This window comes from Lytechinus pictus, chromosome 16 (genome assembly GCF_037042905.1).
Source record: "Lytechinus pictus isolate F3 Inbred chromosome 16, Lp3.0, whole genome shotgun sequence".
Classification (NCBI taxonomy): Eukaryota; Metazoa; Echinodermata; class Echinoidea; order Temnopleuroida; family Toxopneustidae; genus Lytechinus; species Lytechinus pictus.
In genome coordinates, this window is record NC_087260.1 from 23,358,417 (window position 1) to 23,380,882 (window position 22,466).

General features: G+C 36.2%; 2 protein-coding genes across 2 annotated transcripts in view; one reads left to right on the forward strand and one right to left on the reverse strand.

Annotated features, from left to right (window-relative positions):
- Positions 1 to 499, reverse strand: part of LOC129279675 (acyl-coenzyme A thioesterase 9, mitochondrial-like) — a 30,459-nt gene extending 29,960 nt beyond the window's left edge. Inside the window, exon 1 of the mRNA XM_064110823.1 lies at positions 379 to 499. The gene's annotated coding sequence lies outside the window, so the exon portion shown is untranslated. The remainder of the gene's footprint in view (positions 1 to 378) is intronic.
- LOC129279278 (transcription initiation factor TFIID subunit 6-like) lies at positions 212 to 21,308 on the forward strand. The gene is made up of 14 exons (XM_054915373.2): positions 212 to 330; positions 4,350 to 4,513; positions 5,953 to 6,039; positions 7,803 to 7,956; positions 9,452 to 9,508; positions 10,391 to 10,578; positions 12,706 to 12,771; positions 13,838 to 14,017; positions 14,735 to 14,859; positions 15,291 to 15,423; positions 15,939 to 16,064; positions 18,056 to 18,247; positions 18,792 to 18,983; positions 19,638 to 21,308. Exons 2-14 carry the CDS (start codon positions 4,364 to 4,366, stop codon positions 19,917 to 19,919), a joined length of 1,932 nt encoding a protein of 643 aa, XP_054771348.1. The 5' UTR covers positions 212 to 330; positions 4,350 to 4,363; the 3' UTR covers positions 19,920 to 21,308.
- The last annotated feature ends 1,158 nt before the right edge of the window (positions 21,309 to 22,466 follow it).

The following is a 22,466-nucleotide window of genomic DNA, read 5'->3' on the forward strand; positions in this document are numbered from 1 at the left end:
TTTTTAATATTTATACCCAGAATAAGCGATCTAATAATTGTTCATTAAAAATATTTGAAATTATCAAATGAAAAAAAATCAACTCGACAAATTTCCCAAAACCCCACCTTATTTTTTAGAGTGGTCACAAAATTCGAGCGGAGTTGACCTTCCTTAGCTAGATAGAGCAACACGCTTGTGTGTTGCTGCCCTCTACGTTCGTTGGTCTAATATAACGTGAAATATACTTTTCTTCTGGCAGCGCAGTGGACCCATGAGAAGAGTTGTCGTTAAAAAAATCACTGGACAATCACTGTCTCACCCGGCTTGAATTGAAGTCCTTTTGATAAGGTGAGCCAAGATTATATAGGTTTACATGACAAATTTATCGTTGCTTACCTGCATAAACTTGAACTTAAAATATTTTTTTTTAAAGTAAACTAACGCCGTGTTGTGTAGTCCGTATCCGGTCCATACACCAGCTCAACCCGTCATGCCCGTGCGTGCGATTCTTATGCATATAGGGCGTAGGGGCAATCACGTTTCTGTGTTTCGATTCGACCGTTTTTTTTTTCTACCTTTGACTTGACTTGCACGTTTGCATAAATTTTGATCACTTACTTCAGTCAATAATAAAAAATAATACTGTGAAGATGAAGTCCTACTGAGACCGACTGAGATGGGAGGCAGTGTAGCTCAGAGTCAGACTCGGTCGGTTAGACTAGTGACTCACTAGTTACTATATGGTGAGACTACCACATATCGACCACCTCTTTTGAAACCGACCACCTTGCGCGCGTTAAAATTATTGCGTATTACAAACGATACGCGCGGGAGAGTAGGCGCAGTGTCCATAGAAACGGTAAGAATCGATTTTACGAGAAAAAAAGAAGCAACAAAAAGTAAAAATTTAGTAGAATTAATCAAAATTGTATTGACCAGACCCAATTCCCGCTGAAAAACCAAGAAGTCCGATAGGAAACGGCTTTAGAACAAATATCCGTCGTCAATCGTCGAATCATGTGCCGGAGCTCGCAGTGGAAGTAGTGAGACGATCATTTAGCATGTTGACATCATAGAACTGATTTGGAAGAGTAAAAATATTTCGCCACCGCGACAAGAATCGGCCGTAAACTTAGTGTATCGCGGGTGGTCGGTTTCAAAAGACGGGTGCAAATGAGCAAATGTAAAATCGTTGTATTCGTTGTTCGTCGATATATACGCGGATTGAATCGGAGTCGCCGAGCGAAACATGGGAATCTGATCTGCTCAATTTTCTGCACAAATGGGACTAAAACTGGGTAAAATTGATGAATATTTTCGCAGATACGATGCTGAGAAGATTAGGTGGTCGATAAGGGGTAGTTCCAACCATACTTAGATTAGAAACTTAGGTCTTAGACTTGGTCTTAGAGCGCCTGTTCCGGATAAGATCGTACTCGTAGATCTCAACGTGCGTGGGTTCGAGTCCCGCAGCATGCCGGAAGACGTCTTACAAAAAAACTGATGCTAGCGTTGTGTGTTAACGTGCCTCACCGCTGTGTTCAGTGCGGGTGTGAATGCAGTTGGAAAACACTCCGTCCATCGGAAAGGACGCAAATGTTGGTCCCGTGTATAGCTACTATAGGAGAGTCACAACCTATTCACGTTAAAACCAATACACTATTCGTCAAAGAGTAGGGTGTTCACCCGGTGTATTGCACCTGCCGGTCCCCGGTACTACAATACTGCAAGAATCTTCAGGATTGAAGGAGGCAGTGTAGCTTGAAGAAGAAGAAGACTAACATGACTAAGAATAAAGATTAAGAACAAGATCGATCGATGCTGAAAGTGAACTGAAAATAATGGAGCTTAAAATTCCCGATGGCGATGTGGCAAGGCCAAGCCAGGGGCAGGGCAAAAGCCAAGCCCAAGGCACCCATGCCATGGGTGCATTACTGCCGCCATGTAGGATGGGGGTCGGGTGTCCGGACACTTTATATTTTTGAAGCCTTCTTTTTTGTCTTTGTTTGGATTACACTAAGAATATGAATTTAATCTAAATTGTAGTCATCTTCTATTTTGTTCTTTATAATATTTCCTAACAGTAACATTTTGTACTAAAAATTGCTGAAACTTCGCTTGTAAATTTTTCCAAATGACTTTCTAAAATTGATCGTCCAACTGGGTGTACAGGAAAAATGAAGGCAAGGCGCATGCAAAATTGCAACAAACTCCTGCAAATTTCAGAAGATGATTCATAAAATCAAATCCTATGAAACTTACCGAACGATGCATGTCATGGAAGTCAATTCCCCCTAATGCATGTAATATGATGAATATCCCTCAAATAGCGTCAATTTAAGCATTGATTTTTCTTCTCGTTGACAAAATACGGAGCTTGCTTCTATTTCCCAAATATTTTTCCGTCTAATTAGCTAGAGAGGGCGCGCGATTTATCCTCATATCAAAGACACTACAATTAATTAATTAATTTAAGGGAAAGACTACTTGGATTTACTTGGATGTTGAGATGTAAAGCAATCTGCTTATGTGCTACTCGTTGATTTTCTTATCTTTGGTAAGGTCTGTACTTCAGAGGATGGTTGTGCCAAAATTTTTCAAGTCTGGATTTGAACTGATTTAGACTATTTGCACAAAAACAGTTTTGACTAGGCACAAAAACTGTATTACACGTAAAGTCGATGCAAGCGTTACGTGAAGTCGGCAAAGTGTCCAATGTGTGTCTCTATTTTATCAAACAATCATAGGAAATGCGCATACAATAAATCAAGGATCTAGTTTAAAAATACTGACAAGCTGAATTAAGGTTGTGAATTGTATTAGCGCCAGTAACGACCTTCCTTTCATTTCCGTGGAAGAGACATGCGAAGCCACTTTCCAGGCCGAGGTTAGCGAGTTTGCTCTTTTTTATGTGCTTTTTATATTTAAAATATTTTTAAAATTGAAAATAGAACGCTTTTCAACAAAAAAAAGCCCTGGTGAGTAGCTGAATGAGTTTCGGCTAACATTATTTGTGTTATGAAGCGATGTTAACTGACATCTCTAAAATCCATTGCGTAAACACGTTCGTAGTGCAAGGTTAGTATAGCATACTTACCTTGCAATACGTGTGAGTGAAGCCAAGGCAATGTTGTGGCTGAGCCTGAAGTGTTTTTACGTAGTTGAATGTTTATGGCAGCTGTTGAGGCTACTGGGGCTATTGAGATGAATAGGGTGTTAAATGAAAGGTCTTGATGAGCTCTAAATGATGCTCTGAAACAAACACCTCAGTTCTCAATTTTTTTTGTAACATACCTACATGTACAAATGGAAAAAAAAAAAAAAAAATTCTACGTACCTTGAACAAAGCCCGCAGTGCTACCTTTCGTTTGTCAAGAAACTTTCCACCAAAGTCTTTACAGTAAAACGGTTCACACTTTGCCGACTTCACGTAACGCTTTGCATCAATTTATGTGTAAAATAGTTTTTGTGCCTAGTCTTTCCCTTGTGTCTTTGATATGATGATAAATCGCGTGCCCTCTTTAGCTAATAAGACGAAAAATTTCGGAAATAGAAGAAAGCTCCGTATTTTGTGAACGAGAAGAAAAATCAACGCTTAAATGACGCTATTTGAGGGATATTCATGATATTAGGGGGAATTTACTTCACATCGTTTAGTAAGTTTCGTATAAGGACTCGATTTTATAAAACCTCTTCTTAAATTCGCGTAAGGGCCATGCAATTGTTGCAATTTTGCATGCACCGTGCCTTCAATTTTCCTGACACAGCGGCATGTAATGCACCCATTTGTGGCTTAAGTCCACCCCTTGGCTTGGCCCCATTGGTGTTTCTTTTTTTTTTGGGGGGGGGAGTAATACATGTACATGTATGATGTATGTTCACAACCCAAAATGCAGTTGTAAATTTGTATATTTTACTGATGAGATTCTGAAGTTATACAATATGTAAGTTCATAGCGGATGCAAATTGCTCAAAAACACAAATCAAATGCAAATTAAGTTTCTAATAAAAACTCATGTTTCATTATATTACTTTTCATGAAAAAAAATTTATGTGCTTTTAATCAAAATCACAAAAAGAGTCCCTAAACCAAAAGTCAAGAGATTTAAGGCATTATCTATAGAGCAAACTATAAATGTTTTATTCATAATGACATTTCTTGGAAATTTGTCTTACAGTTTCATAGAATAGGTACATGTAGTGGTGATGCATGTGCAGATTTTTGTTTGGAATGCACAGTGGGCAGCCAAGATCTTGGTGACAGAGGGGGGCGCTGGACTTCAGCCTCCTCTGGCTGATAGATGCATCTGGAAAAAAAATGATAGCTTTCTTTGATATTGTCTCTCAATCTCTTCTTTTGATACAAGGACCCACAGTGAAAATGGCTGAAAAGGAGAGAGAGGTAAAGGCAACATTGAGCCAGGAATCTATCAAAGTGATTGGTGAATGTGTGGGCGTGTCCTCTCTTAATGAAGAAGTGGCTACCTTTCTTGCTGATGACGTTACTTTCAGAATTAAGATGATGATACAGGTAGAGAACTCTCATTTCATACTTCAATTTAGCAACATGTTTGATGGTTCCCAACAAGCATTTGGTTTACCAAATGAGCTGAACCCAATTGGTCTACTACCAGTTTATTATAATTGTAATTTGTGCTACCCTTCACATGGTCTAATACCTACTTACATGTAGTCTAATATTCATTTCAATCTAGTAAAATGCCTAGTTGGTCTAATTCCCACTTTGTATACTGCTTGATTTTTACTTCACAAATGAAAATTAAGTTTAATTTATTTAGTTATCATTACATATTTAGATTTATTTCTATTTTATGTAGGCACCGGCAAATGTGGAGAACCTCTCAACAGAATTTTCAATTCTTTTAGGTGATCCCCAGGCTTTGGCTGGTGCTCAAATTTACATTTCTCTTGTAATGTTGTTATTGTATCTGTCATGTTTGTTATCATGTTGCCTGGATATAAAATAAACTAAATATATAAATGAATAATATAAATAAATGAATGAATAAATAAATAAATAAAAAAATGAATAATTTGGTTCAGTCTCTTAATTTAACCGTAAAAAGATAAAACCATAAATTAAAGTCATATGGGAGGTGCTACACAAAGTTTAACTGATTAAGTGCCAAAGCACACATGATACTTGGCCATAATCTCATTGATTAGATGAAGGAGTGCATATCCTGTGAGCTTGATTTGACCAATGTGGTCATACGCCCCACTTGCCAGGAACTACATGTATGTGTGATTTTAGCTACACTTCATACCCTGGGTCCCTGAGAACTAACCCCTGAAATAGTCATTCTTTCTCTTCCTACTTTAAGGTTGCAAAATTCAAACATATTTGTGATAGGCTTATGATTAGAGTTTTACAGAGTTTGCTTAGTTTGCCCACCTCAAAGTCAAACTCAGTTGTATTCTGTGAATGTGGCTAATTCTCCCTTCTGGAAGGGGATGTTTCTCTCAAATTTTGTTCTTGTAATATCATCAATATTCATTTGGTTTCTAACTCTATAATCCTGCCAAAAACATATTGAGCAAACCATTTGCTGTCTTAGCTTACTCTACATAATGTTGGCATTCATAAACAAAGGTTCTTACCACCCCGATTTGCACTGTATCTCAGAAATATTAATTGAAACACAATACAAAATGATTTACCAACGAATAATGGTCAGAATAACCTCAGTAAATTTCAAGTTCTCCCAGGTTTTTTCCCCCCAGATGCAGCCATCTCTCTGTTAAAGTTTGCTTCTCAAATCTGTAATAGATTTGGCAAAGATGTCTTTCACATTTATCATTTGGAAGTAGAGCTGTCCATTTCTCTTCAAATCCTGTCCTGTCCTTGCATGTGTTTTTTATAAATAAGAACCAATAAGAGGTATTGTTTCATATAGGCAATATCTAGGCAAAATAAGAAGTTTCATAGAAGTTTTTTTTACACTACAGGAAGCAGCCAAATTCATGAGGCATGCTAAGCGAGTGAAGTTATCTACTGCTGATTTTGATCATGCCATCAGAGTTCAGAACATTGAGGTTAGTATTTTTGTTTTTAAACTGATGTATGTATTGATTCATCCAGGAAGAAGGACAAATAATGAAGAGAAATAAATCTGATCATCTGGACTTGATTTTTGAAACGGAGAGTACAGTCTCACATCCGATCTGGAATGCTTCTTCAGCTCGTCTGAACTGGCAGGAAATCGCTTTTGCCGCTTGGCTCCGACGCACAATAGATGTTATTGTCTTTGATACGTCAAGGAATTTTCTGGATTACTGGATTGTAAATCGGAGAGAGGTTGTGTTGTAATCCTCCTTTGTTGAGAGAAGGGTTCTATGAAGTGATGTAGACTGCTACACAGACCCCCTCTCAACCTGTCTAGGTTCTTTGTCTATAATGAGCACATCTTTATCTTGAAAGTTGTGTTGGGATGTGTTCATGTTGAAGTATACGGAAGAATAATATCCTGATGTGCCCGGACTGTGATGTTAATATTCCCTGACATCTCAAACACAATAACATCAATTGTGTGTCAGAGCCAAGCGGCAACGACGATTTCCTGCCAGTTCAGACGAGCTGAAGAAGCATCCTGGGGAGTGTTTCATCAACATTTTCATCCGACAAGTTGTCAGATCTGACATCTTTCTCTGATGTTGATTGGCTGAGACGTACTGTTACTATGGTAACTGTCGGATAAAACGTCCGACAAGTCCTTTCATGAAAGGCCCCCCTGGATCGGACTTGAAACCTTACTCTCCGTTTTTTTTTTTTTTTTTTTTTTTCATTATTATTTGTCTTATTAATATTAGCTATATTTGTAGACATCATTAGTAACAATTAAAGAAAACTCTTGGTAACGACAGTGGCAAAAAAAGATTTTTTTGAATAGGGAAAAAGAATTAAAATGTGTCAAGATGATACATTACATTTCTAAGATAAAATGGGAAGCCAGCCACTGCACATAATTTTTTATTTCTGTCTTTTCTTTTTATTCCAAAGTGCAATACTCAGCAATAGGAACCTTTATATTGTAATATGAACAAAAATGATAACAAACCAAATTATTTTACTTACAACTCTTTTACATATATTCTTTTACATTACTTTTTACATATTTTTTGTAAAACGTGCAAAACATATATAAAAGTGTGAATGAATTAAAGAGTACTGGTGATGCCCAAGTTTTCATTAAAAAATGTCCATTTCACCAACACTGACCTTAAACCGTCTGTCTGCTTAAATGGTGCTCTCATGCACCATGATTGAAATGAACTCCATTATATGTCGCCTTCCATTTTGGGTAAAAATTTAAGGTATTTTCATTATTACATTAGAAACATATCTGATTACCTCTTATTATGTCAAAAGGAAATTTAGTAAACTTTGACAAAGTTGATTTATCCCTTTGAGTTGCTAGTGCAACGATTTTTATTTGTCAATGCACAGTAATTTGAATGTTTGAATTTTGATATTTTCCTGAATTGTATTTTTACCTGATTGAAAATTATATTTCCTGGATTTGTCTCTAGTATTTAAGATCAAATTTTGATTGAAAGCAGTTTGTTAGGTTCTGTTAATTTGTTACCATCTTATAACACAAAGTGCATGCTGAATATCATCAAATTTACCCCAAAATGTGCATTTATAGAAAAAATGGATGATATCTTACCTCGGCCTACAGCCTCAGTAATACAATCCAAGTGAGGAATCATAAATCATTAGTTTCCTGTATTCATCTCCAGAACATACACTAGATGTGTAGATATATTTTTCATTTTAATTTGTCATTATTCAACAGCCATTGTATGGTTTTAGCACCGAGGAGCACATTCCTTTCCGCTATGCGAGTGGAGGAGGAAGAGAGCTTCACTTTGTTGAAGAGAAGGAATTAGATCTCTCTGATATCATCAATTCATCCATGCCTAAGATTCCACTAGATGTTAGTCTCAAAGGTATGTATTGTGGTCTAGTGGTTCTGACCCTCATCTTTCAAAGAGAAGGTCATGGGTTCACACCCCAGTCATTGTGTGTTTCGTTGGTCTTTAACATTGATGCTAATTAGTTTTTGCAGTGCATATCATGTATGATTCAACATTTCTATGAACTCCCAAGTTACCTTTGCTTTAGCCCGGCAAACCTTTTAAAGCACATAAGCATATGAAGAATAAATTCCTGCCAGGTACATGTACCCGTTTACATCACCAGTATTGAGTGCAGAAAAATGTGGATCAATTTCTTGCTGAAAGATATAATGTCATGGCTTGGATTCAAAAGCTAGCAGACAAATCCATTGGACCATTCTCTATGCCTCTCTAATTGGCCTTGGATATTTTTGTGCTGTCTAGAATAGTACCCGTGTCCTCAAACTTTGTAATTCCAGGCCTAGGAATTATGACAGGAATATTCCATGTGTACAGAGGACAGATGTACATTCTTTTAATTTTCTCATAGACAAAATGATAATAATAATGCTATATTAACCCTAACTCTCCCGGGGTATTTTGATTCTTGTCATTCCCGGGGGGGGGGGGGGGGGGGGCCATAATGGCCCCCCTTAAGATCTCGGCTGCCGATCGCGCGAGCGACGCAAAAATTTGCACGCTGGTAGTGTGCGATGTAATCTACAAGGCTGTATGGTAAAATTTTCCAAAATAATGAGATTTTATTTTATATGAATTAATTATGCTAATTTATGCATAAATCATACTTTTTGCTCTAATTCACTAAATAAAGCTCCTAGAATGCTAATTTTTGGTAAAAATATTCTTTGTAGCATTCTTAACAATTGCAATTAAAAAAAATTTCGGTTTGGAAATCAATTTCTTATGTATTTTATTGTTTTATGAATTTCTTATGTATTTCTTTGTTTTTTTACTTTTTGTTTTTTATTGTTTTTTCAATGGAAATCGTTCCAGACTGAATTCTGATCATAAACAAGGCAAAATTAATTAAGTTTAATCAGTAAAAGTAGAAATAATGATACATTTATGAATTTGGGCTAAATACACAATTTGCATTGGATTTGTACATGAAATCACGTTTATGAGCAATTTTGGGTCTGACATGCACTTACATAATGTTGCGTAATGTCGTAACCGTGTACCCGGACGTCACAAATTTGGTCTCAAAGTTTGCGCGAGACTTGAAAGTAAAAAGTCAGTGAGCGGCGAGGTAAAAAAAAATTTGCGCAGCAGATATATCGCGAAAATTGTCGAGGGGGGGCCATTATGCCCCCCCCCCCCCCGGGAGAATTAGGGTTAAGTCGCTGTGTTATCTAGTTGCCTATTGAATGGATCACTCCCTGCTTTGAGCACCTAAAATAGTGGATACGTGCGCTCTACAAATCTTATATTATTATTCATGTATACATGTAAAGGATTGAGAACGGCACTGTTAGATCCCACTCGTAACAAGTAATACCTAATTTGTGTTTTTCCTCTAATCCAGCTCATTGGTTAAGCATTGAAGGAACTCAGCCTGCCATTCCAGAAAATCCACCTCCTGGTAAGTCATAAATTACATTTTTTTTCCTTTTATTTTAGATAAAAAGTATGTATGTATATATTCAATGATAAGGGAATATTGGATGGCCTTGAGTGTGATGCGAAGAAATATTGTACGAGCTGATGAAGAATATTGGATGAGTCGAAGACAAATCCAATATTGTTCTTCAGCGAGTAACAATATTTCTACGCATCCCACGAAAATTGGTCATCCAATATTATTATTATTATTTAGATACCCCCACAAAGCTAAACATAAAGTAACGAAGCAAAAAAAAATGTTTTTAGTAACTCATCATTTATGGCAATCCTGTAAATCATGAGCATGGCGCCTGAGTATTGTCAATTAAAAAAAAAAGAAATCTCTGTAATAAAGTAAAGATGTGCTAGCGTATAGTGCAAGTGCATTTGAATTCAATAAATTGATGCTCCTTTATCACACCTCCTGGCAACTAATACGCAATGCAATTTCATTGTGACGTAACAATAGCTTCATGCACACAATCATTTATTAACCAATGATAACCTTGTGGCAGGGGCTAAATATTCATTTCGTCCAATATTTTCAATTATTGGATGGTTTTCATAGGCATGCACGTTAAAAATCAGTTCTAATATTTTGTCCCTTTGAAACAACCTCACAAGACGTCAAAAATATCTGCGCATCTAAAACCCTACATCTAAATAATAATAGCCAATATTGTACAAGACTGATGCAATCCCACCCCCCCCCCCCCCTCCAGAATAACAAGACTTTAGTACCCTGGGACTATTGGGATTAAGGACTGTTATTTGTGTTTAAAGATAGTGAGCTTGGTATGTAAATATCTAGGTTTGACTGACATTTATCATTTTCATCTTTCATTCAATATGTCAATCTCAGTGGACACACATACCCAGAAAGTGGAATCCCAGGATGCATTGCATACCAAGAAACCTTCAGCCAAGGCAGAGAAGAAGTCTGGTAAAGGTGACATGGGAAAGACTGCTGCTGCATTGCTTGCAAAGGCTAAAGGTCTCACATCAGATCCGGTCAAACTCAAAGGTGTCCTTGTCCATGAACTATCTGTAGTAAGTACCTCCAGACATTGCATTGGTCAAATCATGCAAAGAGGACACATGCTATTGCTCATTATTAAGGGGGAATCCAGCCCTGGTCATAAAATGTTGTGTTAGAAAGGAGAAAAATAAAACAGAATGGTGAAAGTTTGAAAGAAATCAGACAAGCAATAAGAAAGTTATTGCTACTTTTGAATTGAGATCCCTAAGACTCTTTAGATTTCAAATTGGCAACTTTTTAAGTAAATGATGACAAGGGGCAAGGACAACTTTCCCATAGGTCATGTGCTTAATTATCAGGGATTTGTGGTTTTCTCCTAAGAACCCATTCCCCTGTGGCAGTAATCTAAATATAACCCAAGTAGTATATTGTTTTATGTCCTCATGAAAGAAAAATATAATTTGAAGCAAAACTTTTGAAAAAAAGACATTTTAATGTATTGTAAGACACACTTAACTCTTTGTAAAACACCCCCAGATCACATTCAGTTTGATTTTATTCAATAATTTGAAAATAATATTCCGTTTTTGTCTCACCTGCATAGCAGAGTGAGACTATAGGCGCCGCTTTTCCGACGGCGACGGCGGCGGCGGCGTCAACACCAAATCTTAACCTGAGGTTAAGTTTTTGAAATGACAACATAACTTAGAAAGTATATGGACCTAGTTCATGAAACTTGGCCATAAGGTTAATCAAGTATTACTGAACATCCTGCCTGAGTTTCATGTCACATGACCAAGGTCAAAGGTCATTTAGGGTCAATTAACTTAGACCATGTTGGGGAAATCAACATCAAAATCTATCAAAATCTTAACCTAAGGTTAAGTATTTGAAATGTCATCATAACTTAGAAAATATATGGACCTAGTTCATGAAACTTATACATAAGGTTAATCAAGTATCACTGAACATCCTGCATGAGTTTCACGTCACATGACCAAGGTCAAAGGTCATTTAGGGTCAATGAACTTTGGCCGAATTGGGGGTATCTGTTGAATTACCATCATAACTTCGAAAGTTTATGGATCTGATTCATGAAACTTGGACATAATAGTAATCAAGTATTACTGAACATCCTGTGCAAGTTTCAGGTCACATGATCAAGGTCAAAGGTCATTTAGGGTCAATGAACTTTGGCCAAATTGGGGTATTTGTTGAATTACAGCCATAAATTTGAAAGTGTGTTGGTCTAGTTCATAAAACTTGGACATAATAGTAATCAAGTATCACTAAACATCCTGTGCGAGTTTCAGGTCACATGATCAAGGTCAAAGGTCATGTAAGGTCAAAGAACTTTGGCCACGTTGGGGGTATTTGTTGAATTGCCATCATATCTCTATAAGTGTATTGGTCTAGTTCATAAAACGTGGAAATAAGAGTAACCAAGTATCACTGAACATCTTGTGCGAGTTATAGTAGTTTTCAAAATCAGCACTGCTGCTATATTGAATCGCGTGATGCAGGTGAGACGGCCAGAGGCATTCCACTTGTTATATAGAACGATGTCTCTATAAAAGCGCTCTACAGATTATTAACTTAGTCATAGGATCCTGGCTTGCCCGCACACACTATGCATGCATTTGGTCCACTCTCCCTGGAGCTTTTCAACAAGAGATTTCTCGATTGCTAGGCTTTCGCATCCTGGATGGAGAGAGGCAAAGTGTGGATTAATATCTTGCAAAAAAATACTAGGCCCTGGTGGGATTGGAATATACGATCCTCTGATTATTAGGCGAGGGTCAGAACTGCTACACCACAAAACTGGTCACATCTTGTGTACGAAACACAGCTACAACTCAAGTTTGTTATCATTCCAAAGTTTAATTGACCGTTTGTTGTATATATGGCATACATTATGTTTTTAAATGACAGTACATGGTTGATTGGTAATACATAAGGTTCCAAGAATTTGTGAAGATGATTGACACTCCATCTCTTTTATTTTGTCTATATTTGTAATTAAACATTTTCTTCACCACTCTGTGTCTTCCTACTTTCTTCCTCTCTCTAATTCTCTTCATGTATCTTTCGGTCTGTCTCTCTTTTTATTTATCTTTGTCTCCTTCATTCTCTGTCTATCTCTTCTTCTATCCATGGGTCTGTCTACCCTCCTCTTTCCCTCTCTCTTCATCTCATAGGAGCAGCAGCTTTATTACAAAGAGATCACTGAAGCTTGTGTTGGTTCCTCAGAAACAAAGAGAGCTGTGAGTACAAATATATATATATATATATATATATATATATATATATATATATATATGTCTTATTATTGGGGCCGTCTTTCATTAGAGGGGAGTAATTTTTGTTGTCTTGGGGAATTTGACACCATTCAGACATAAATCACCAAAAGTAGAGTAAGATTCATGACTAGCAGATTTTATGTAATGCCGTAATAAAGTCATCTTACTTTCCATGTCCTGATAGTTGCCTAAGTACATTGAGCTTGCCTCCCCCCCCCCCCCTCACCGTTAATAAGGGTTAAGGTATTTTACTTGTTTAAAGGTCAAGTCCACCCCAGAAAAATGTTGATTAGAATAAAAAGAGAAAAATCAAACTCGCGAAACACTGAAAATTTCAGCAAAATCTGATGTAAAATAAGAAAGTTATGACATTTTTAAGTTTTGCTTATTTTTCACAAAAAGTGATATGCACAACTCAAATGAGAAGTTGATGATGTCCCTCACTCACTATTTCTTTTGTTTTTTATTGTTTGAATTATACAATATTTCATATTTTATAGATTTGACAATGAGAACCAACTTGACTGAATCATATCGTATTAAACAATGCTCATTCCACATGTTCAGGGAGGTATTAATTGTTGTTTCACTTGACAATGAGGAGAAAAATAGAATATTCCCTATTTCATATAATAAAATACAACAGAAATAGTGAGTGGATGACGTCATCAGTCTCCTCATTGGCATACCCACCAGGATGTGCATATAACTGTTTTGTGAAATTAAGCAAAACTTTAAAATGTCATAACTTTCTTATTTTACATCCAATTTTGATGAAATTTTCTGTGTTATGTTTGTTGGATTTTTCTTTTTTTATTCAAATTAACTTTTTGTTGGGGTGGACTTGTCCTTTAAGTTAGCTTATCAGCATGTTTCTTAATTAAAAAAAAACTACAGCACCCACATTAATGTAGTGTGTACACCTGTATTTAGAACCTTACTTATCATACCTAATCAAGTATTTATTATTTCATGATTACTGTGTTAACATACAAGATGAACAAGATTTAAGATTTCCTTGACCCAACAGGAAGCACTTCACAGTCTAGCGAGTGACCCAGGCTTATATCAGGTGGTACCAAGATTCAGTATGTTCATCGCCGAAGGAGTCAAGGTTAATGTCGTCCAGAATAACTTAGCAATCCTTATTTATCTCATGCGCATGGTCAGGGCACTCATGGACAACTCAACACTCTACCTTGAAAAATATGTAAGTGACTTCAATGATGAATGGAATGTATGATTGCAAAAAACTATTATTTAAACATCTGAATATATTTCATCAAATATTTTCAATTTCTTTTTAAATAGTACTTCCCAAGCCAAATAATATAGATATCAGTTTTTTATCTGGGGCTAATTTGCAGACTTAATAACCAAGCATGCAGATGTAATCATGAATATGAGATCAATGATTTATTTGTTTTTATTTATTCTGTTTATTTCTTTATTTTATCTTAGTTTTAAATTCATAAAATGTATAATAAAAGGGGGCCTTCACCCTACAAGCTCTGCTTTTTATTTGGTCTCCTTCCCTTTAGATTTTATGGTATTATTATATTATAAAAATTGATTTAAATGTTATATTTTGTAAATATGTATATTGAACTATCATTGTAAATATAAAAAGATTGAAAGAGGAAATAAATGAATTGAATTTAATTTAATTGAATCATTAGAATTCCATTTTTCAGTAATGAATGTTTTTTGCAGGTAGATTTTGGAACAACTTTCTAGATTGGGGCTGCCAAGTCTCTTTTGAAAAAAAATTGCAGATTTTAGAGTGAAAAACAGTGAACAAATTTTCACAAATCTTTTTGGGCTAGGGAAATCACTGTTTTGCAAGCCATAGTCTTTTTATTTTATAATTCTCCGCCCACTTTTATGGTATAATGTTGAACTGAATTTGAAATTCCTCTTTGAACAGCTTCATGAACTGATCCCAGCCGTAATGACATGTATTGTGAGTAGGCAACTTAGTCTTCGTCCAGATGCTGATAATCATTGGGCTCTGAGAGACTTTGCAGCTAGGCTTATGGCTAGTATGTGTAGGTGAGTCCATTGCACTTTATATCCTTTGGACTTTATTTGCCATACTTAAAGGAGAAGTCCACCCTATCAATAGATCTGAATTTAGACAAATCAAACGAGCATAATTCTGAAGATTTCATCAAAATTGGATGTAAAATAAGTAATGACATTTAACCCTAGCTGGGGGTGGGGGGAGGGGGCTCATAGTATGAATGTTCATATAGATTATGCATAAATAAGCATGAATAACAGAAATCAATTTTTATGGAATATTGAGTAACTACAGTTTTGCAGATTAGGTCATGGGCAATGTGTGAGCCAAGAATGAAAGAATGAAAGGTAAAAGCAAACAAACAAAGAAAGAAAGTTCAAGAAGATAATGAAAGAATAAAGAAAGAAATAGAGGGAGAAATGAAACTACTCTGGCATCTTTTTTTCTTCTTTGCTTTTAGGAAGTTTAGTACAACAACAAACAACATGCAAGCAAGAATCTCAAAGACATTTGATGAATCGGTCTCGAAGGACAAAGCTCCTCTTGCTACTATCTATGGAGCCTTGGTCGGTCTTGCTGAACTTGGCCCAGAGGTAAGGTATCTAAGTCTAACCCCAAAAAGGTTTTAGAGCCCCCCCCCCCCATATATTTTTCATGATTAATCTATGGTATGAAAAGCTTGCACCTTTCCTTTTGTAGTGGTTCTTAATCTACCTTGTAATCAGAGAGTTGTTTGATCCAATCAGATCCCAAATTTTTTGCTAAAAGATGCAATTTCTTGTATAAATCCATTACAAATTCTGGTTCTAGTCAAAATTCAAAAGTGTATCTCTATTTTAATTTTTGCCTATTTAATACAATAATTTTATGTTGTGTATGATTGGAACAGTATCACTGACAGAAAAACTTCAGCATCATCAGTGTTTTAGCCATCAACGTCATCTTCATCATTGTATTTATCATTGCCGTCATCATCACAACCATATCCATCATCACCTTAACAAAATATTTCCAAGAGTAATTGATATAACTTCTGCTGTGATGAAAATCATCATCGTCATCATCAATATCATCATGATAATTTCTACCTAATCTTATTTGTTTGTAGGTAATGAAGACATTGGTGATTCCTAAAGTGAGGATGTTAGGAGAACGTCTGAGGACCATGTCTGAGAGTCTGATTATCAGTAACCCTGATAAGATAGCAGCAGAACATCTCAAACAGCTTGTACAGGTAAGTCTGTCTCTAACTGTAATTGCTCCCCCCCCCTCCCCTTGAAGTTAGGTCCTGTTTCATAAAGATTAGAACTAAGGTAACCAGGTTAAGAAATAATTTTTAAGGGCTTTGTTTGTTCCACATCGAGGTGATTTCAGAATTTTTGGGATACTTCTTTAATTTTTAATTATTATAGGGTTACTTTTTAGGGGTAACAAGCTACATGGTATCACACAGCAAAATCAAATCATTATTCTGCCATAGTTGGAATGTTGATTTTCTATACAATCGTGACTATTGTTCATGATTGTTAGCGACAGATCTTGGGGCGAATCTTGACAGAATGGACGCCCCAAAGCATACATTTGGAGGGAATTTTAGTCGCAATTGGGCTGTTATTAGGGCGAAATCACCCATCTTCCTTGTGTATTTCCTACACTGATGAAGGTAACTTTGCCATTATGAGTATGGTAACTACCTTGATTTTGATTGGCTGCTGTACCATGTTACCATGATGATCTCCATGATGACCAAGTTACCATAGCTTGTATGTCTTATGACATACAGTTGAGGCCAAAAGTTTACATACACCCATGGAATTCAGTGAAATTTGTTCGCTTGCCAAACATTGTAAAATTTACTATATCTTCAGAAATATAAATACTACCATGACGCATTTGGTATCAAATGAAAGAGTGTATTAACCCTTTAGCACCTGAACCGCCCGAGACCGCCCTTCCTATTACACACTTAACCACCCGTACGTTTTCTTTGCGCTATAGTATCTCTTGTCTATGATTTACCGTGGTAATATTGCGTGTGCATACCGTATAGGTTGGCTGCTATAGAGATCTGCATAGAAAAGTGTATGCTCCTATTGAGTATAATAGAGAAAAACCGATTGACATGCATCGGTGTGTAGCAAGTTCCAGACTGTTGCGCAGTCGATCTCAGCAAAGATGGCTGCGTCCATGTCTCGGAAAACCACTTACTTCGCCGAAGAAGCTCGGGCGTTGCTATATGTTCATGAAAACGTTGGATATCACACAGAGTGACATCTAGATGTGAGTTCGAATTAAATTTTGACATATTTGATCCAAGATTTGGCGAAAACTTTAGTATTCTGTCAGTGATACTTTACATTTTTTTGAAGGCGTGGGACTGGGGCGGCTGAAACCCAAACTTTTGTTTTTTTTCTTCTCGCTCTGCAAACGATTGTCAAAGGTCAATATTCGTACATCTGATTGAACTTTGCCATGTACCATTTTATTCAACAGGTCCTATGCTACAAAATAAATATAACTTGTAATGAACAAAAGTAAATTTATAAAAAACTATTTCAATTTGTTTGGAACAATGCCTACTTATTACCAGTTTTATTGTTTCCTCCAGTGAATAATTGCCATTATGCATAGGAATCTGTAGGTGCTATAGGGTTAAGCTCTTTCACATGATTGGGATGCTGTTGGGATTAAGGTATATTTCAGGTGGAATTTTCTTTGAAGAAGAAAGGTAATATTCATGCCAAATGTATTCTATTGTTTGTTATTATATTTTCAAACATTGTTTCATAGAAATACATTAATGTCAAATCTATGATTTATATTACATTTTTTATCATGATATGTCACCACTGAACAAAAAAGTGTAATCTAAAATGTTTGTGTTGAGAAATAACTAGCACAAATATGAAATGTTTTTGCCAAGTATTTACTTTTAATTAGTTTGAAATATGAAGATTTTGGGAGAAAAAATTACACCTAAATATTTTTCAGCTCCTGATGACAAAGCAATGTGATGAAGGGGCATGACATACTCATTTGTTGGATACCAAATTCGTAATGATAGCACAAATATTTTATAAGATATAGTAAATTTTATGATGTTTGGCAGGTGTCAACTTTTCGTTGAATTTCATGGATGTATGTAAACTTCTGGCCTCAACTGTATGTCTTTGCTAAACCCCTGTTTGGCTCTGAATAATGTGTTTGCTTTTGCTATTCCTGTAGAAACATTGCGCACCATATTTGAAGGGAGTTAGAAGCACACCTGATGTTCTTCATGAATACGAGGAGGAGTTTGGTTACCTAGGACCTTTTCTCTTCTCTCATGTCACTAAGCTACGGTTTCAACCCAGCACTGCTACAACACACAGCGGCTCAACCCTGACAACAAGCAGACCTATTATACCAATACCTCAGGTTAGTAAACAAACCCTTTTTTCTTATTGCTAAGTACCTGTAATTGCAGCAAACAATTATTTCATGTGAAGGTCTTTGAAATAAAGGAAAATGAAACCTTTGGAGCAAGATAGCTTGTGCGAAAAACAGAAAAATCAAAGAAGCAGATCAACAAAAGTTTGAGAAAATTGAATAAATAACATAACAATAAATAATCTCATTATTTGTCAGATTTTTCTCAAACTTTCTTTGATCTTATTCTTTGATTTTTTCTGTTTCCACACAAGCTTATATGTTCAAAGAGTTCAATTCTTTTATAAAGTTAATTGATCACCATATCATCGTACATCTAGATCTGGTCATTTGCATAATCCTAACTCAAGCTGAAAATGATCACACTAAAGATCATAAACATAGATAAGCACGAATGGCCAGTGTATTAAATATTAATGAGAAAAAGACTGGACCATTAGTTATAGTGCTCTGAAGTTGGATTTATATGTTTATATGTGAATCTGTTCTGATAGTATTGACAAAGCTTATTTTCATTCCTGTGATCGTATAGGGACGACCCTCTTCCATCATCACCTCTGGTAGATCTCTATCATCATCTAGCTTTAGCCCTAAGACACCATCCCTACTTTCACCAACGGGAAGTAGTCTACAGAAAACCCTATCCTCAGGAAGCACACCGTCTAGTCAACCAAAGTATGTTCTGGTCTCTGCTACAGGATCTGGGAGGAACTCATCACAAACTGTGAGTGAATTAGCTTTGTTGTGTGTCAGCAAGTTTATGAACAGAACTTGAGATATAAGGAAACTTTAAAGTATAATTACTAATATACTCATGTATCGTGTATCCAAATAGTATTTAACCAATCAAAAAGAAGTTTGAATTAAAAGAAAATAAGAAATAATAAAGAAACGGAAATGATTAATAAGTGTACAACAAAGTTCACACCATTATAACATGAAGAAAGAGTGTTTTAACAACTATGCCAGCAAACCCAAACGCATGTAATTTTAGTCATGGAGCTCTCAATTTGTCATGACATGCTTAACTCTTTGCCAAAGGTCAAGACCAAGGCCAGATAATAATCATTTAGGATCATAATTGTACAAATGATTCCGTAAAATTTTTGTTAGATCTATCAACTTATTATTACCTAATTACTGAAATATTTCCTGGCCTAATCATCCTCACTCCGACCTCTTCCGGATACTAATTCTGAGGTCAATGTCTTCAGGCATCTGAGGTCAAGGACAGAGACATATAATTTTCCCAAGCTAGGGCCAGCTTTGAGGAACATAACCATAGGGTTGTTATTGACAGTACATGAATACAGTAGTTTTAAATACTTTATGGCCACTCTTTCCTGAATATATATGTTTCTTCTTTTCCATCCAACAGAGTCCTGTTTTGAGCGGTCCTTCTACACCAACATCCAGTGTCTTCAAGTTAAATACCAAGTCATTATCAAAGTCCCTAAGCTCTTCACTCTCATCATCACTGTCCTCTAATCAGACTATTGTGATGTCACCTTCAGGGACTGTCAAGACTGAGAGAAAGTCACCACCTGTTACAACCACTGCTTCAGGAACGACTAATATGCTGATGTCTTTAGCTCAGGCTGCTACCATGCAGACTCCCATTAGATCATCAAGCAATGAGGAGCAGTCTCAAGGATCATAGCAGAAACTGTACAGATCTGCATTTTGAGTTGTCCAAGTTAATTGGGTGTTGAAGGACACTGCTGCAATGCAAACACCCAATAGATCATCTAGTAGGGATTCTGAGTTTCAAGGATCAAGAAAAAAGATCATATTACAATCACTGCAGTGTCATAGGAGACCAGACACCCTGTGGATCTAGCAAGAATTTACCATGATTGTTGGGGAACCAATTTTGCTTAGGTTCATTTTGCATGTAATGAAGGCCACACTGGAGGATCATAGCAAATTCTGTTGTTTACTCCTACACAAACGATATGCCTCTAGCACACAATGCAATGGGCATTATGTTTTACTTTCCCCAGAAATGGGGGATTAGATTCAAATTCCCGGGGGGACCACTTCCATTGATGAGTGGATACCAGGCACGACCATGCGGTTTCGAAAAGCACCCTAAACAAGGGAAGCAAGGCTTTTCCAGATGAATTGAAAATGCTGGAAAATGCATCTCTTAACAAGTATTTAGCTTGTGACACCCTACAAGTATTGAAAACATATCCTCCTTTTCAGTATTTTAAACATCGTTTTTGACACCCTTATAACGTTACATAAGCCTATACGTAACGTACTTGCCCACTCTTTCCCTTTTTACGCCTGGTCGCGCCTGGTATCCACTCTTCAATGGAAGTGGGCCCCCCGGGCGGCCTCTCGAGCTCTGGGAGGAAACAAATGTGGCTCTGGAAAGTCGACCTAGATCGGATATATATCGCTATTACCATAGTAGCAACCAGAATTTTGCACACGAAACGCATGTTGAATGTTTCCGTTGCAGATGCGAAACAAACAAAAAATCTCATGTCACACAATTTGCATTGCAGGACAGAGTTTAACTTCCAAAATCAACTAACGTCGTAAATAAGCGTTCCCGTTCTCCAACGAAAGGTCGGGAACGTGAGTCAGAACAGAAGCTAGATATTTTTGCAGGTTGAAAATCTCCTAATCCTTCCACCCCTCCCCCTTAAAAAAAAAGAAAAAAAGAATTGTTCACATTGCTAGTGATACCCATTACAGAAGAAGTTCACACTAATTGATCATTTGTGATCAGACTCTATCTTTCACTAAAATAGAAAATTCAAGTGTTGATAATCATGCTTCTAAAACTGAGATGATTGATGTAAAAATCACCTTTTATGGTAATTTTAATATGTGGTAAATGTACAGAAGAAATTTGTGAAAATAAGAATTTTGTCTATTCCAATCCAAATCAGTGCAATGTTTGCTCAAAACAAAGAAGTTTAGAGAGGCATTATAATCATGGTGCGATATAAAGTTTCACAATACATCGCAGTCTAGTATCATTAAATTCATTGAAGTTTGATTGTTTGTATATAATAATCACATTTTGAAGCCATTGGCTGTTCGTCAAAAGATGGTGATTATTGGGGGGGGGGGGGTTCATTTACTCTGCTGTGCTGCCTATCTCAGATGGTCTGAATTAATGGGTATGACAAAACAAAAAAAACTTTGTTGATAAGAACCTATGTAGAAAGGACACTAATGGAGCATTGTGAGAAATTTGCCATCAATTGCAAGAAACTTGCCATCAATTGCAAGAAATTTGCTATGAATTACAAGAAACTTGCGATCAATTGCAAGAGACTTGCGATCAATTGCAAGAAACGTGTGATCAATTGCAAGAAACGTGCGATCAATTGCAAGAAACGTGTGATCAATTGCAAGAAACTTGTGACCAATTGCAAGAAACCTGAAATCAACTGCAAGAAACTTGCGATCAATTGCAAGAAAACTTGCGATCAATTGCAAGGAAGTTTGGGGTCCCAACATCAATCATAAATCGTATAATTAATTGCACATTTCCACTTGAGTACCTTTTAGCTTTAAAAAAAAAGTATATATAAGGGGACGTTTATCCTTAGTTTTTCGTTAAAAAAAATATTTTCAGCAGCTTCTTTTTGCCAAAAAAAATATTTGATATATTGGTAACGGTTTGAAGAAAATCCATCAAAGAATTAAAAAAGTTATTAGAATTGAAAGTTTTGATTTGTGACATCATATGCCAGCAGCTTTCCCCAAATATTGTGTGGTAATGAAATTTTCTTTTCTCATAAAATTGAAAATGGTTTTATTGTACCTTCAGTATATCAATAGACGAAGTCATTTCATACCCGCTCCTGAAAGAGAGAAAAAAAATGAGTCATGAGCCATTAAAAAAATTTAATTTATACATTTTATATTGCATATAATATGGGGCAGCTTCTCTTATATGACATCAGAAATCAAAAACTTAAAATTCTAATAACTTTTCTAATCTATGGATATTCCTCAAAACTTCATCAATATACTTTTTTTCTGGTATTTTTAACAACAAACTTTTTGTCAGGGTGATTTTCCCCTTTAATTACTTTGCTAAAATCAATTGTGAATTTGAAATGGATATTTGCAATTATAGCTGATTCCTTGCAATATCCCAAGAAGGACTTTTTCCAGCCAAATGAACAGACTAGCTAAAGTTTTCCAATGTTGATGACAGAACACATATGCAGTTTTA